The following is a 17100-nucleotide window of genomic DNA, read 5'->3' as shown; positions in this document are numbered from 1 at the left end:
TTCTTCTCTTTCATCTGTCTTTAAAAGAGAACCTAGATTACTTATGTCAGCTGTTTTCTTTCTTTGGTCTGAATTACCATGTCTGAACTGCACATCTCATTCATGCCCTTCTTGGCAGCAAATATCTACTGCAGACAGTGCTGCCTCTTCCTCTCATTTCTTTCAAGTTCTGTTAATGAACAGAGCACCTGTAATATGTTATAAAATTCCAATGTGTTGTATTTCTATGTGATAGGATACTTTCTCTATGATTTGTGTATCAGGGTAAAAGAAAATATCATAAATTCACACATTCTGAATCTGTTTTCCTTCTTTTCTGTTTCATAAGTTATTCTTCTATATTTTGAAACAATTACATAGCTTTTGAGTGGTTAAATGAGCAGCTAAAACTCTACCAGTTCATCCTCTGACAGAAACTTGGAAGCAGCCCTAACCTGTTTTCCCTCTTTAAAGTATTTTCCCAGAGTCTCTTCGGTGGTTGATGGCTACACAACAGTTTGAGGCATCCAAGGAATTGATCCTTCAGTTCACACACAAGAACAGGATGAACACAGAAAGCGACATCAAAGGCGTGGTGCCCGGTGAGTTGGACAGACGACTGCAAATCCCCCAGCTCTTCTCTAAAGGCTGCACGTGGCATTACTGCCTAGAATTAAATTCTCTATTAATTGCCTGTAAATCATCTCATTCATTCATTCATCCATTCATTCTGCTTTCCTTGAAAATCCATTCCAAACTCCAGCACTGTGTTAAAAACTACGTGGCCTGTTGAACAGTCCTAGTAATTATAGTCTTGTCTTGCAGTGCCGTGTGTCTTTAGAGACATCTCTTGAAGAATTTTACCACGGCTACAAGAGTGCGTCTTCAGCTCTGTGTGCCTCTGGAAACTGTGTTTTGAGGAAGCTGCTTGCTGGGATCCTGCCCATCACCCAACACTTACTCTGTTGGTTTGGAGAAGCAGCAGCACTCAAATCCCTATTCTAAAGTGCCAGCCCCATGGGAAACTTACACCATATTAGAGTTTCTCTTTAAAGCTTTGCTCCAAGAGCTGTTTTGCTTTCCTCTCCTGCATCATCTGAATGATGCTGCCTTAGGGATGGGGGGTTGCTGCAAGTGACAGTGGTAGGGTGCAGTTTTTGCTTGAGAGTCTAAAGTATCAATTTCTTGGTTTAGTGATGCTTTTAGAAAAAGTTGGCTCCCCTCACCACCAGAATTGTCACTGAAATAGCCAAGATCCTCTCTTGCAGGGTGCTGTGCAGAAGAGACTCTGAGCATGTGTGTATGTGTGTTGGTCTATTACAACAAAGGCAAAGAGCTTCTGGATCTTTATCTCACCGGTGCACCTGTCAGATTTGGTTCAGGCTCCCCTTCTCCTTCTCACAGGCTTGATTCTGCCCATAAACACCCATTTTGCACTGTCATTTACAATCTGTATCAGAATACCCACTCATCAGTGGAAACATTTCCCCACTTTTCCAGCACTACCTGCTCTAAACCCAGGGGCTGCAGGGGAGCCTCAGCCAGTAGCTCTGCCAGTGGGTAGAAGTGATGCTTCTCTCCTGTCTGATCCTTGCCAAAGGTCTCTGGCGTGACTGTAGTTTTCATCAGTCACTGTTAAAGGTGTCAGTCAGCACTGGAACAAGCTTAATCCAGGATAGAAAACTGTCACCATTAACATCAGTGCCTAATGAATAAAGCAGTCTCCACCAGTGAGGAGTGAAAGGCCCAGTTCAGGATCTCTGGTATACATACCCAGGCCATTGGTGTGATTTTGGGTGCACTGGTGTTAATTAGCTGGCTTGCATGTAATTGTGTGTCTGGGGTTACAGTTCCTGGATCTGCATCACACCACACAGCTTTGCATTTCTCTGGTAAAGTTCTCAAAAGCATTAGGGGTGTGTGAGCTGTCATTAACCTGTTGATCTGCATCCCACCCCCACCCCCCAGCTCATTTTTGCAGGTCTTCCCCAGAATAAATAATGGATCTTAAGAAATGATGGGTCCCTGAGCCAACAACTGGCCTTGGAATTTCCCAACCAATTCATAAATTTGACTTTTGTCAGTCAATTTCTTGAATATGCAGAAATTCAATGAAATCAAATGTATTTTAGGGGAAAGATAAAACAGATTACCTGAGTTTCCTTTAAGGAAAATAATAAAGACACAACTGTGCATTGGAGGGATTTATTTAAGCCATGTATAATGATATTGCCCATGGAGGAATGCTAAATGTCAGAATGGCTTTTATGACTATTATTCGTGACTGATTACTTTTCTCAGCAGTTTCGTGGTAGGAGTACACTCCTGTTTAAGGAGGGTGAAAAAACAGAGCATTATTTCATGTCTTGATACTATGTATCCTCCTACTGCAAATACATTTAGACATAGCTGTTGTCAGTACAACACCATTTGCAGTTTACAAATTATTCAGAACATGGTCATTTCTGCCTCCTGGTTGATGATGAGGTTGTTGGGAATTTTGTTATTTCTTCCCTCACTTTTTCTTTTTAAACTCTTTCTGCAGCCCCACACTTAAAGGCTTTTCTGATGCAGCCCTGGAGGGAAGCTGCATTTCTGTAGGAAGAGTGAGAGAGGAGCAGTATTAAAAGAATGAAATAAGATGAACTACAAACTACTGAAGGAAGGACCACCTCTCTCATTCTGGGTTCATGGGGATGTTGATGGTCTGAGTGAGGACAGGCAAACAGGAGGATTATTGAATTAAGAATGCGACCAAGCTGCAGGCCTTGTATCTTGCAGTGGGTCAGGAAGGAGGAGGAACCCTTGCTCTGCTCTTGTGCAGATAATATATAATAGACAATAACATGCCCATAGTTGCTCTAGCATGGAATGGGTAAAAAACTGATGCTTGTCTGGGAGAAAGGATGCCATTGAGCCTGGTGCAGATATCCCTTGTTTCCCCTTGATTCCATTGTTGAGCTTTCCTATCTGTGTGGAGGGATTTTTGTTTGTGATTTGTTTTATTCTTTGTTTTCCATCTGAAAGAGCTGGAAACTGTTCTGCTCTAGTTAGGGGCCATTGTGTTGCTGTTTGTTATTCCTCGCTGCATTGTTGTAACAGCCTCCTGTGACTGAATTACTCCCAATGCATTTAAATGATAAACTGCTCACTTGCAGTCCCTTCCAGCTGAAAATCCCACTGTAACTTTACTCATACATACCAGGCAAATTAGTGTATCCAATATAACCAATCATTACAGGAATTTCATATATATCTATTTTGGCACTTGATATGAGTTTCATGGCAAAAAGAAGCAGTATTCAAGACAGCAAAGTGTTTCTGGGATGCAAAAAAATTTAATTTTTAATTGCTCTCCAAGCAATGAGCAGGCTGATCTTCCTTTCTGAAGAATCACACCCTTTCCACTGCCTGCTGAGAGCTTTTGCTCATCCATTTGGCTACACTGCCTGTAGTGGAGAGTGCCACTGTCTGTAGGGCCTCTTTGCTCCATGGGGAGGTCACCCATGGTGGGGGTGGTGCTAGGGAGCAAAATTTATCTGTTTTTGATAGTCTTTGTGTTGGAGTGGTTGCCAGTGTTCTCCTGGGAGATGTCTCTAAAGACAACAACAAGAAGTCCAGACAGTGATGCAGATGAAAGGTGCAGCAGCTGCTGTAACAACCCATGCCAGTAGAAAAGGAGGATGGCAGCTGATGGGCAATGCCCAGCCAGCAGGATGGAGTGGGAGTGTCTTTAAGTGGGAAACAAAGTGGAACAAGGGATGCTGGTAGGAGTCTAGAGTGTTGTAAATTACATTGCCCTTATCTTCAGTAGCCTGTCCCAGGGCTGATGTTGGTTTCATAAAGGAACCTTTCTCCTCAGCAGCTTTAAGTGGCTTTATTTTAAGTGCTTGGTGTACCTTGTGATTTTGGGCAGGAATAATTTGCCTTTATAATGAGATTTTTGGGTTTATGTCATTGCATTTTCTTCTTAAGTGCTTAAGAACCATAGGTGAATTAGACCTGGTTAAATTACCCCTAGTATGTTTTGACTCAAAATTTCACCATTTGCCTTCAAACTTTACCCTCTTTTAGAAATAAAAGTTTAAATCTCTTTTTGCATCAAGGAAATTATTTTTATTCAACTGTGTATTGAAATGTCATTTTTAAAATAGGCTTGCTGAATTTTGTTGACAAATGTTGCAAAACATTACCCAAAAAAGTCAGCCTCAATCATGAGCAAGTGTTTGAAAACATTTTGATAATATTAATTTAGTACAGATTTTTCACTACCAGTTTCTCCAGAAACTTCACCATCTCTTCCTTGATCCCCTGTAGAACAAGAACCAAACATATTTCAGTGCAGCTGCAGGACAGTCATTTTGACCTTAGTGTCATAAGTGTTAAGGAAGTAAGAAGATCTTTTAACAAACAGGAGGAAAGAATGTTAAGGGGAATTGGAAATCCTAAAGCACCAATCATCCTTACACCTTTTGAAAGTGCATTACACTTTAGGTGGCTTTCATTACTTTTAGAGAATGCATTCTTTTTCTTCGTGTGGGGTTGAAGGGTCTGTTTGTTGCCTGCTGCAAGCTGACCTTGGCTGCACCAGCACCCAGCCCTGCCGTGTTTGGGTGTCCCAGGAAATGCTCCACTTGGAAATGCTCCACTTGAGACACTGCTGTATCAGCAACTATCCAAGCATCACACGTGATGCATCCATGGAAACCCACCCCTGTGCAGTGCTCTTTGGCTTCCCCTGTGTGGGGGAACATTTCAGGTGTTCCTTAACGTGAAAATAACTGCTTGGCCAGGCTGAAAAACAAAACTCCCTTTTTGCTCATCTCTGGATGGAAACACAAACCAGTGGTGCTCCTGTGGGCAAAGAGGTTATAGCTGTTCCTTCCCAAAAATCTCTTCTAAGCTTAGAGAAATAATATGGATGTAATCACACAAGGTGGACAGCAAGGGTGACGCACCCAAATAGTGGCCAATGTTCAGCATGCAGGGCACAACATGGAGAAGATGAAGGGGTACAGTGGTGATAAGTGTGTGGATGTGTGTGGATTGCAGTTAGGAAAGCTGTGGTTTTCAGGGAGCTGGCCTCTGAAGAAAAAAAATCATTATCTTTCACTTTCCTTGCTGCTGAACAACATGCTGCCATTACTTTTCTTTAAACATAAGCTATTTTACTGTTTTGTTTTGCTATTTATATTTTTTTCCGAAGCATGAGGCTTGAATCTACATGATTATATGCATTTCCTTTTCCACTGGGTAAATAGCAGAGGGAATGGTGAAAATGCCTTGTGTCTGAAAGTCAGTCTCTTTCCCTATCAAGCTTTACTCATAACCTTAGACCATCACACCTATCACTACACTACTGGTTTGAAACTTGTGATAGATGAAGAGTGTATTAGCTGGAGAAGAAAAGCAAGTTTCCTGGCTCCATAATACAGATGATTCCATGTGTTAGAGAACTACAAACCTGCCAAATGTCCTCCTTTGCCAGATCCAAGTTCTTGGGTGTTAAATGGTACTAAACTCAGATGTTCCATGCAGCTCACTGAGGATGGTCAGGTGAATGTGGGAAATGTAGTTAAAATAGTTTAAGGTGCTGCTTGAAGGCTGTGTATCAGCCACAGAGATTCCTATCTTAATTTTTTTTAAAAAAAATACCCAGCCAGTGATTTCTGTTGTCCTCTTGTATGTTAAATCAGTTCCAGGAGGGTCTGGATTCCTCCTGCTGGGCTCCTGTTGTCCTACAGCAGGAATTGGCAGAGTTTGTACAACTCTTTCAGGATGTGCTGTACATGATAGTGATTAACAAGAGTAAAACTGGTCAGTTAGGTCCTCTTCTCCTGGCTGGGTCTACAGTAATAGAAGAGGAGAGCCCATGCATTCCCTGACTGTATCCTTAGCAAAGCCAGTGATATCTGACAGTATCAGGTTTTGGAGGGATCAGGAGGAAAAGGGTGCACTCTACTGAGAATGTGCCTTTTGATGCCACTGGGAAAAACCAAAAATGCTAGAAAATTTAAAGGGGAAAAAAAAATAAAGGAAAGGGAGCTGTGAGCCCCTATTTCTGTCTGAATGACTCTCTCAGTAGTTGAGTCCTCGGCAGACTCTACCTGGCTGCACTCCAGCTTGTTGATTTGTGCCCGCTGGCACACTGGCTCTTTGTGCATAGTGCTACCTCTCCTCCCAGAGGAGCCAGCTTTACAGGGCAGGAGCCATGTGCAGAGGGCTGGCAGCAAGCCCTGGTGCTGCCAGCATTTCCCCAGCCCACGGGCACCAGAGGAGAGAGAGGACTGGTGAGTCCAGATGTGGATGTGAAGAGTAGGAGATGAAACCGCCAGAACCAAGTGGAAGTGGAGATCAGTAAGAGGGGAACAGTGGCCAGAGAAAAGAGTAAATAAGAGACTTTAAAAAGTTGTGAGAGCAAAGAATAAAGATAGTTGAAGGGGACTTAGAGAGGCAAGGGCAACAAGGGGCTGGGGGGAAGTAATGGAGGAAGAACAGAGGAGAGCTAGAGCATATGGAGACCAAAGGGGCTGCAATAATTTGCTCCCCCCTCCTTCCACAGCAAGCTGTCAAGCCCCAGGATTCAGTCTCAGAACTCGTCTTTTGCAAAATCCACTCCTGAAATGTTTGCTTCACCTCTCCCTGCTGCCCAACTTGCTTGCTCAGCTTGCTGAGGTTCCCTCCATAGCTCCCACAACAGAGAGCAGCAGTGCATGAGTGGGTACCTGCAACCTCCTGATGGCCACAGCTCCACACAAGGACATTCGAAGTGCTCTTTGTGTTGTTGAGGGGTCTTTTAACACTGCTGATTTTAGAAGAATGTAAGCATTGACAAGTCCTGCTCTGGGAAATACAAGAAGTCAGGTTGCCTGGGCAACCCCAGCTTGGCCTCCTGGCATGAAGGCATGATGATGCAGCCTTTAATAACGTGATTACAACCTATTTTTTCCACAGGGTATAGGATGGACGAATCAATGCATAGGATGGACGATGATGTGGGAATGAAGCTGTTGTCTGTTCCTCATTTGTTGCAGAATTTGGAAGGTGTGTAGTGAATGAGGCACAGGGTTGCAGAAGGAGAGAGGACAGTGTTGGGGAAATGAACCTGAGTACCTCCTGAAGAGCTCTATTCATTCCCTGGGTCTTTTAGAGATGGTCTTGTATGATGATGGAGATTTCCCTGGAATCAGGCCCTTTCAGTGCTGTCACTAATCACAATTTCCTCAGTGTCTGCCTCTAGCGTGTAATTCTGGGGCATGATTTGCAGAAAGATGAGAGCATTTATATCAACGTCTACAAAGGGTATTGCTGCATGATTTTTGCTCATTTTGGACACAAATCCTCTCTATTTTATCTCCCTGCCTGCAAAACAGGACTAATCTTTGCCCTTACTCTTAAAAGAAGGTGGTAGAGATTAATTCATTTGCATTTATGAAATACATGTACGTTCTGACAGCACTGTAGGAATGTCTCTAAGGAAATCTATGATTTTTTGTACTCACTGGGAAGTTTGGATAATGAGGCTGAGGGGTACATGTTGAATGGGAAAGGCAGAGATCTCTTTAACACTTGCCCTTTGGATGACTGCAGTGAACATTCTGGGGGAAAAACTAATGTGTGATCATCTAAATGCTGTATCATAATGCACATGAGCAACTGAAGATTGCAACAGCAACCTTATGTCTGCCTTTTCGATCATTTTTGAATGTAATTAGAAATACAAGATTGAAATAAATCATTGCTTAGCTGTTATAGTCCTAGAGTTATAGAGTTGCTCTCATGAAAGGAGGTTCATTTTAAATGCTGTTACTATTTACATCCAGGGTTTTTGTTAGAAGACCATTCCAGTCTCCATATTCCTCTTGTCCTGTGGGTACATTTTAGCATTCGATTCAAATACACTATAGCTGTCTGGGTTCGTTCTTTTCTCCCTTTCCTGTTTGCTCCTGTCTGTGCCTATCTTAAATCTCTTTTTCCTCATGCTATATGAGGGAAGCAGCCTTCTTCCTATACTGAGATGAAATTCTCCTCTATCTCCTCCCCTTTTATAAATGGGCTTGCCAGAGCTTTCATTTGATGAGTATTGATGACCAGAATTGTAAAAGAATTCCAGTATTTCATTGTCTGAATTGCAAATACCTTGTGGCTGCATTAAACTGGTGCCATATAGTCAATTGTGTTCAAGTAGTACATAACCAAGTCCAACACAGGTTTTGCTTATCTTCCACCAGAAACATTTCCCCTTAATCACTGGGAATTTTGCCTCCTGTTTCACATTTTCACTTGCTTGTGCCACACACTGGATCTCAAGCTCACCCAGTTCCCTCTGACAGCCCATTTGCATTGTACTTACCTTTGATAGTAAGGTAGTGCCTCACTTTGTCACCAGCAGACTTTATTGGCACATTTATGAGGTTTTTGCCAAGCTCCCTACATGAGTTATTAAACAAGATTCATTTTTTTAAAAATAAGACAAGTCATCCCACTACTAATGTCCTGCCATCTGCTTATGATTTCTATATTTCTGTCCTTTATTGCTCTCTGCCCATCAGCTAGTATTTTTCCTACCTCATAATTTCTGTATATGCCTTGAGAACTGGACAAAGGTCCTGGAAGGTATAAGTAAACCTACGTGCCAGTAGCTCTGCCTGCCTGAAAGTGGATTTCTTCATCTCTGTGTTTTGGACTGATCCACCTCCTGCTGCAGAGCTGTCATGCTCCGGGAATTGATTGAGTCTCTGTGCTAGGTTCCCATAGATCTTTTCATGTTCAAAGAGCTACTGACAGTATTTTTTGGCAGCCAGAAAAATCCAGCAGAAGTCCATCGCCACAGGACACTTGTCATTTTGGACATAATTTTTCAGAAACTTGATTTGGGCTTTTGTCTGTTTTGTCTATACCAAGTGATGCAGAGATGGGTGGCTTCATCTGAAGGCTTTAAAGATACTTTCTGATTTTGAAAGGCATGCTCCTGAAATGCAGAGGGTCCCATGAGATTTCAGCAGTGCTGTGAGTTGGAAGCTGGTAGGGTTCCCCTTTCCATGAGACTTTTAAAGTCTGCTAGTGAATAGTTCTAATTTCCACTGAGATGTAAAGAGTTAGCTTGTTGACAGGTTTCCTACTGAGTCCCTGAATAGGAAGCCTAGAGTGTGTGTGGGCTTTGGAGTATGGGAAAACTTATAAGGGGCCTCTGAATAAATGGATAGAAATAATTTTGTATTCCACACTCTCCCTTTTGGTAAACCAAAACTGAAACATTTAATGCAAATCCCTTCTGTACTGGTGACTTCAGTGTAAAATCAAACAGTAAGCTGGGTGCACAGGGAGTTTTTCTGGTGTTAGTCCTGAGAGAGCAATCATTTGCTTCCATGCAGTTTTAATAGGCTTCGGCTTGACTCGTAATATCTTAACTTTGAGCTATGAAGTCAGTCAGCCTGAGAGCTGTCACTCTCCTGACGCTCATCTAAGTCAGTCAGAGCAGGTCCTTTCGTGCAGGACAGCTCCCTCCAAAGAGAGCAGGTCACTTACGTGAGAGCACTTCTGTACTTGATGACACTTTTGCAAGTCACATAGCTTAATTGTTCCTATTGGAATGATATTTTGGTTACTGCAAGTCATTGGTTTTGCTGTGCAGTGAGGATTTTTGGTGATTATCTCACTAGTATTCATAGAAACAAAGAGAAAGCCATCAGAGATGGATTGTGTTGGAGACTTGGAGACAAGTCATTCATCTAAAGCAAGTGACTTAGATTTGGAGTTTTAACAACGTTGTAGAGGGATGGAGGCATAAATAGCTGGTAGAGTCAGTCACAAGGCTCTCAATAAAAAGCCAGGTTCTGTTTTTGTTCTTTGCAAGATCTGAGGCCAGATTTTTTTTTCCTTCTTTATTTTTTCTTTTTATCCCCCTCCCTTCCCTTCCCCCCCCCCCCCCCTTTTTAGATGTTTGTAATGCTGTTAGGTCTGTAATCGAGACATTTTTGTATAATGCTGCGATGTATCTATGGAGTTTAACCTCCATGGGAGCTGAAGCAAGGGTCCACTGCAGAGAGACTGAGTAGGGTAGAGAAGGGGTGAGCTCCCCTGGCATGTGTGATCCTCACTGCCGCGGACACAGGAGGTGTTTGACAGTTCACATAGCCAAGTGAGCCTTTACTTGAGGGCAGAACAGCAGTTCACTGAAAAACAGTGATGGGAACTAGTTCAGAAGTTGGGGAGAGGCCTGAGTGCACATGAAAAGGATGCATGACAATAAACAAAGAACATATGGATTACAGGAACCCCCTGATGTATGAACAAAACAGCAATGGAGGGCAAAACAATGTTTGGTTCAAAAGAAAAGCGTACCAAGTCAAGTGATGCTTCTCTTATTTTTAGTAAGTTGTGGCTCAATACAACATGTATTTACAAGTAAGTCTACTTTCTGTCCTAAGAGAAAAAAGTAAAAATTTCTCTGAGAAACAAACAAAAAACCCTACTGGATTAAGAAAATCTGAAGAATATGGCATATGTACTTTCTGCTGACAGAGGATGAGATGTTCAACTTTATAGGCCAGAACTGGTCATTCTTAGTTTGAGAGTGAACCCTTTTGTCCACATGAAATCTGTACAATATGTGTTGTTTGGGTAGTGATTTTCATTGTTGCCCTTCAGCTGAAATAGTAAACACCCACCAACAGCCTTTGAAAACCCTTGTGCTTCCTCTAGTGCTTGCTTTGACCTTTTTTGCTGCAGAAGGTTTGGCCTGGGCTCAATCATGGGCTTTACAACTATGTTTTATCTAACGGTTTCCATTGTTCTGAATTATTTTGTTCCCACTTATTCCTTCCTAGAATCTTGCTACAAAAATTAGTTTGACCTTGTTATTTGAGATTAGGTTCCATTTTTTTTTAAAGCTTATACTTTAATGTGGCCCTGATCCATTGCTGAGCCTGAAGAGGGCTTTTGTAAAACAAATATTAATTTAACCAATTTCTCCTTTTGCTCTACCTTAGTTTTTCTGCTTTTGTGATCTTCATGGCACATGGGTTCCGGCCATTATCAGGCTGTTAGGAAAGCAGTATAGCAATATTCTGCTTAAGTACAATAGTAAAATACCCTTTGCTGCTTTTGTCCAAAGCCTTCTCAGTAGTTACTCTAGAGAGAAGGCCAGGAGTGACCTGTGAGCAGTTAAAAGCTCAAGTATTTGCATGTAAATAGTGTTTGTTGGATTTATGATTTTTGTGATGCACTTTTCAAATAATAGCTGGCAAATACGGTTTTTGTTTAGTTTGTAAATTGAGATTTTTTTTTTTTAGACAGAGACACACTCCCCCCCACACACACACCAGCTTGCTTTTATTTTCTCCTGTCTTGCCTCTCTTTAGGAGGTTGCTATTGAGCAGAGTAAGGCAGAGGTCAGGGCAGGCCAGTGTGAGCGACTGAGGACACCCGAGCTCATTGCGTATGCAGGAAGGGAACACGTGCACCCTTCACAACAGGGACATGCTGCTGCCTTTGAAACACAGTCAGGCTAGAAAGCAGCAGTGAAAGCCTTTACCCCAAAAAACAGACCTACTCTGTGCTCTTGGAGGGCATTATTTTTGTGATGCTTCTTTATAGCTGCAGCTTCTCCTGCTTTTATTAGACTTGTTGCTCACTGATCCAGTAGCTTGGAAACAGTGGCTGCTTTGGCACACTTAGGTAGGTGTTCAAGCTCTAATTTAATGATAATTGGGAAATAAGCAGTGCCCTTCATTGTTGTCCCGTGCCAACAAGAGTATCAGATGCAACATTTGTAAGGTTTGTGCATTATTTCAGCATTGCAAAGAAAAGTTCACTTGAAGCTGCCCAGCACTGGAAGCACATGGTGGGGTTTTAGTTCTGAAATGCAAAGACACCACAGCTGCTGATGCCCGATGATTTTTCTTTAGGGAAATGTCTTATCCTTTAGGATATCCATCAGAAAAATTTTAAATATTTGAAAAGGGAATGGAGGGGAAGATGGATGAGCTGACATAATGTCCTAGCCACTTCATTCTGAAATTTGCATTTGAACAAACTTCAAGAGATTACCCGTGAAAAATGAGTTTGAGCTCCAGTTCTTTCCATGGCTTTGTAGGTATGCATTGCACAAAGGGAGCAGAGCCTGTAGCTGCACGAGTGCAGTCCTCACTGTGAAGAGGTTTAAAAATTAACAGAACCCTGAAGTTCTTCAAGAAATTTGTTATCATGCTTGTTGAGGTCAAGCTCCATACTGCTTCCACTTTAGATGCACATTTTTAACTGGAAGAAGGTTTAGAGTATGAAGGAGTTCTTAGTTCTTTTGCCCCAAGAAGATGAAGGGAAGCCTGGAAGAAAAGGAGGAACCTGTGCTGAACTTTAGTCAGATAGTTAAGCATTTTTATAGTTCCTGTTAATGTAATGAATAGTGTTCTGGTCTCCAGAATATCCCTCAGAATATCTTAGTTCACAAGTAAATCTTCTTCTCATTCTCCTCAGACAAATGATAATTCTGATTTGATTTGTTTCAGAGCTGGAAAAGGAAATCACCAGGAGACCCAAGAAAGTCTGCATTGTTAAAGTGGTGGGAACAAGGAACCTGTGGAAGAACATCGTAGTGTTGTGTGTGAATTCGTAAGTCCAATCTCTTTGTTTAAATAGTTGTGTGATCGGTGAACTGGAGCAGCAATGGGAAGTGATGAGGGACCTCCACTATTTCCTACTGTGGGAACCTTCACTAACATCTCTGATAAGTGATCTTGGAAAAACACCAGCTGTTGCAGGGAGCTATCTATTTTATGGCAAACGAGGAGGAGCTCATTGGCTGTTTCAGGCAGCAGAGCCACATCTTCTCAGGTGCCTTGCTGCAGCCACATTGCTGTCACCAGTGCTCTCCTGTGGCCACGTGCTGATAGGTGCTCATGCATGCAGACATCTGCTTGGCATCCCAGGTGGGAGTTCTGAACCCATTTATGCCCCAGGAGTGCAGGTTCAAGTTGTTTACGTCTGACAGGGCTGTGGTGCAGAGGAAGATGCTGCTTGGCAGTAAATACAAGTCGCTCCCTCATACAGCAGCTGTGCTTGGGGGGTCTTCAAAGGCAGATTACAAAGTGGCTCAGCACTCCCAAATTATGTGCAGGGAGTCATAGGGAGAACTTGCAGTCTCCAACAGAACAATGTGATGCTTTTCTCCTAAGGCTTCAGGACATGCTCATGTGGGCAAAAACAAGCATCCACCTGAGGGTTTTGCAGGTTACAGGCTCTGAGACCTTCTGTCCTGAACTGAACACCTTATAAAGAGGAAATACATTGGCTTGCAAATTCTGGGAGGGCACCAGCAGTGCATTTTCTAATTTTTCCATCTTGTAAAATGCCCATTTGAATTTTTCATGGGTTTTTTTTTCAAATGGGAGGTGGGGATGTAGAAGACTGGGAATCCCCCTTCTCTGCTAGGTTTCAAAGTATGTAGCTCTCTTGTGGCTTTTTCGTCCTCACTTCGGGGCACTACTCTGCAACCCTCACTAGCAGGCTTATGGATCAGTCATCACCCAGAGGGGACAGCCCCTCTGCTGGGCAAATAGTCACCCAGAAGCACACAGACCTCATGTGTCAGTCTCCAGTGTTACTGGGTGCAGAACCAAGTCTGGTTTTATGAGGTTTGTGTCTCTCTTCCACCCACCAGTGAGGGACTCTCTCTGTTCTGAAAGAGCTTTCTCCTTAGGCTCACCAAGTACATTTAATAGACAGTGCTAAATGTATTTGTGAAAACTGTTTACATTGGGAATTCTCCCCTTCTCCCTCACCCACATCAATTTGCATATTTGGAAATTTCCTAAACCAGAACTAGGCAGCCCAAAGAATAACTTCTGGCATTAGCACATGGAGGCTGTTTGCTATCCAAGCAGAGCATGAAGCAGATGTACATCTGAGGAAATAGATTTCATGTTTGTTTTTAAGGGGTGAAAAAAGAAAATTATTTCTGTTATTCCTGTTAGACAGGGCTGTGCTGAATTTTTAGTATTGGAATTTAGGAGAAGGAACTTTTTGCAGGGAACAAAAAGAAATTAAGGGAGACAAAGATTTAGTTTTAAAAGTAACTATTCTGAGCTGCTCACCAAGTCAAGAGAATAGATTAATTCTTAGGGAACACGCTGGAAAGCAAAGTCCAGATGATACAATAATTTAGTTTATAGGTCATGGCCTCAATAGGAACTTCTGCAATTGTGTTCACATGCATAGAAAAGAAAGACAGAAGAAAGGCTGGTTGACTCTGCCCTTTTATTACTACTGTTTTGCTGATTAATATTTCTCTTATGGGAAGAGTCAGCTATAATCTAGTTATTCAAAGCAAATATCATTTTTGTGTAACAGCAAGCACTTGTATTAGGTTTTTATCAATGAGAAGCTCTTTGTCATTGAGGGTGGGGTTTTGAACTAAAGCATTGAGTTTGCAAGAGAAGCTCCTCAGGCCCTGGGCTGTCATGCACTCAGCGACTGCATATCCCCCCAGCTGTTTCTATGCTTATTTTGCTATCCAGTTTACACTGACACTTCTTGACCTTCAGGAGGATAGAAGTGTATCAGTGTGATGTACCTGCTTCTTTTTTTTTTTTTTTTTTTTTTTTTTTTTTTTTTTTTTTTTTTTGAGACTTGGATCTGCGCCTCCCACTCTCTCAGGGACTGTTAATTTGTGCCATGAGATTTGTCTTGTATAAGTGCCAGGGATAGGAGGTTCTTCCTGGCAGAGGTACTGAGGTACTTGAACTGTGATGGGTGCAGTTGAGAGCATTGACCTCTCCTGTTGCATCCCCTGCTGCTATTTTGTACCACATCAGGGGTGATGCTGGGACTTCTCATCTGACTTTTGTACTTCCAGCCCCCAGCTCTTCCTCCCTCTTTTTTTTATCTTTTCTATTTTCTGGAGGTACAGGATGATACAAGAGAAAGAGGTGTGAAATGTGATGGTTAGAGGTTGATCAGTGGCATCTCAAAGAAACTTCTTAAAGAGGAGGAGACACATAGCTGTGAAGGGTGGTGTAAATGTGTAGACTGAATTAGAGCTTATTGTTTCATAATTGTAATAATCATTGCAGCACATACAACTTCAAATACTCCTTTCTCAGGAGCTTTCAGTTTTAGCAGGCCAGCTTGGGAAGTGAGGTGTAATGCTTGTATTTAGTATGACCACAGGCAGGAGTATGTTCCTGGTGTTTTGCTGTGCAAGCAGAGAGGCAGCTTCATTGCAGCAGTACTGGCTCTCTAGCTATCAGCAGGTGCACTGGGAACAGAGAGATGTGCTCCTCTGGGAATGGGATTTCTCAAATACAACAGGAAAACCTATCATGCACTAGGGGTTCTTCTATAGTTCCCTGTGCGTTGATCATACCATAAACAGCAGCTATATGAATAAAGTCAGCAAATATTTGATTGAATGGAGATTTTTTTTTGCCTTTGCTTTTTATCAATGCTTATTTTTGCAGTTGCACCTAGAGATAATTTTCTTAACTTAAGATGTTGCATTCCTGCATTAATGCCTCCCCACGCTGAATTACACTGCAGTGTGAGCTCTGCCCTCTCAGCAATGGTCTCTCTTGCCCTCTCCTGTTTCCCCCAGGCTGACTGGTTATGGCATACACCACTGTTTTGCAAAGAGCATGATGGGGCACGAAGCGAAGATGGCGATTACCCACAACTTCTATGCGGACTACTACACCATGGCTGGGATTGCGCTGGCATCCTGCCTGGCCATGTGCCCTGTGGTCGGGTTTCTGGGGAGGAGAGGAGGACTCCTGCTCTTCATGATTCTTACAGCTCTGGCATCACTTCTGCAGCTGGGCCTTCTCAACTGTAAGTCAGAGATGAGAGCTTTTCAGGTCCACACAAGCTTGACATGCAAATAAGGGACCAGGAAATACTGGCGCTTCCTTTGCCTTTCCCTGATTTGTCCTGTTTACACCTGCATAGTTTTACAATCTGAATTTGTTTGAAGGTTCCCCCAAACACTTTTTTCTCAGGCTCATTAACAAAAGGCATTGTACTCTGGATGATTCCCATGGTGAAGCTTATTGAGCATTGGTGCTGTATCCGGGGTAGTCACCAAAAAAACAAACAAGGAAACAAGAAACTCTTTCAATTTTATTTTAGTGAAATAGCCCCCAGGGAAAGAGCTGTATAGAGATGGGGAAGGGAAAACTTTCCCACTCAAGTCTGCTTCTCAAGTGGCCTCTAAGGCATGCAGAAGTTAGAACAGAAGATGTGTATCCTCTGCCTGCTCTTAGCATCTTGCTATGAACAAGAAATATGCAGGTGGCATGGAAAACGTGCAGCTGAAAGAGCCCACTTTTAACACACTGAGTATGTATGGTCCATGTGAATGTAGACACATGATTTGGGGAAGTGACACAGCATTTCAAATGGGTTGTTCCTGTGAAAAGTGAGTGTCCTACCTCTTTCTTTGCAGGCAGTAATTTTTGTCTGGCCCTTTTGAGCTGCTTCAGCTATTAAAACTGCTGTAGAAATATTCCCTTTCCTTTTTCAATTTCATTTCATTCTCTTTTTTTGTTGTTGTTCATTGAGGACATTGAACTTGATGAATCAGAGAGGTGTTGAAACAGAGGGAATGTGGAGTGTGCTTTGTCACTCTCACAGTTGCCAGTCATTAGACCCCTGTCCCATAAAACCCCACCCCAAGAAAGGGGGAAGAGGGTTGAGACAAATTCTTGGACAAACTAGATGTGAGATGAACACCAGAACACTGCTTATTGCTGGTTTTAATTTCTAAGTTTAGAAATAATTGAGGGCCTTAATAAGAAAAAGCTTTTTGCATTGAGGATGGAATGTTTTCACATTCTTACACACTGAAGGCAGCCCTGAGCCAACAGGAATTGTTCATATTTACAGACTGTGTTTCCTGGAGGCATTTACTAAGGTAACCTTTAGCAAACAAACTATTTGTGGGAGTGTAGGAGGGAAACAGGGAACCTCTTTCATGACGTGGAGGAAACTCCAGCATGGTGTGTGTTTGCTCCCAGCTTGGCACAGATGTTTACATTCCCTTTGAGCACATATTTATCATGTAGCTGAGAGTGGGAGCAGTCCCGTGGCTGCACCTCATTGTGTCTGTCGATGCACCGAGACCATTCG

The 17100-nt window shown here is 42.5% G+C and overlaps 1 protein-coding gene across 4 annotated transcripts in view; it reads left to right on the top strand.

Annotated features, from left to right (window-relative positions):
- Positions 1-17100, top strand: part of SLC22A23 (solute carrier family 22 member 23) — a 110173-nt gene that overhangs the window by 80030 nt on the left and 13043 nt on the right. For 2 of the 4 annotated variants that reach the window (XM_063401506.1, XM_063401496.1), the window contains 4 exons: positions 454-581; positions 6934-7023; positions 12489-12591; positions 15572-15804. In XM_063401506.1, the coding sequence (XP_063257576.1) occupies positions 454-581; positions 6934-7023; positions 12489-12591; positions 15572-15804 (554 nt within the window). The other 2 variants (XM_063401516.1, XM_063401527.1) reach the window with 2 other exon arrangements.

This window comes from Prinia subflava, chromosome 1 (genome assembly GCF_021018805.1).
Source record: "Prinia subflava isolate CZ2003 ecotype Zambia chromosome 1, Cam_Psub_1.2, whole genome shotgun sequence".
Lineage (NCBI taxonomy): Eukaryota > Metazoa > Chordata > Aves > Passeriformes > Cisticolidae > Prinia > Prinia subflava.
The sequence above is the reverse complement of the archived record's forward strand: the minus strand, read 5'-3'. Positions and strand labels throughout refer to the sequence as shown.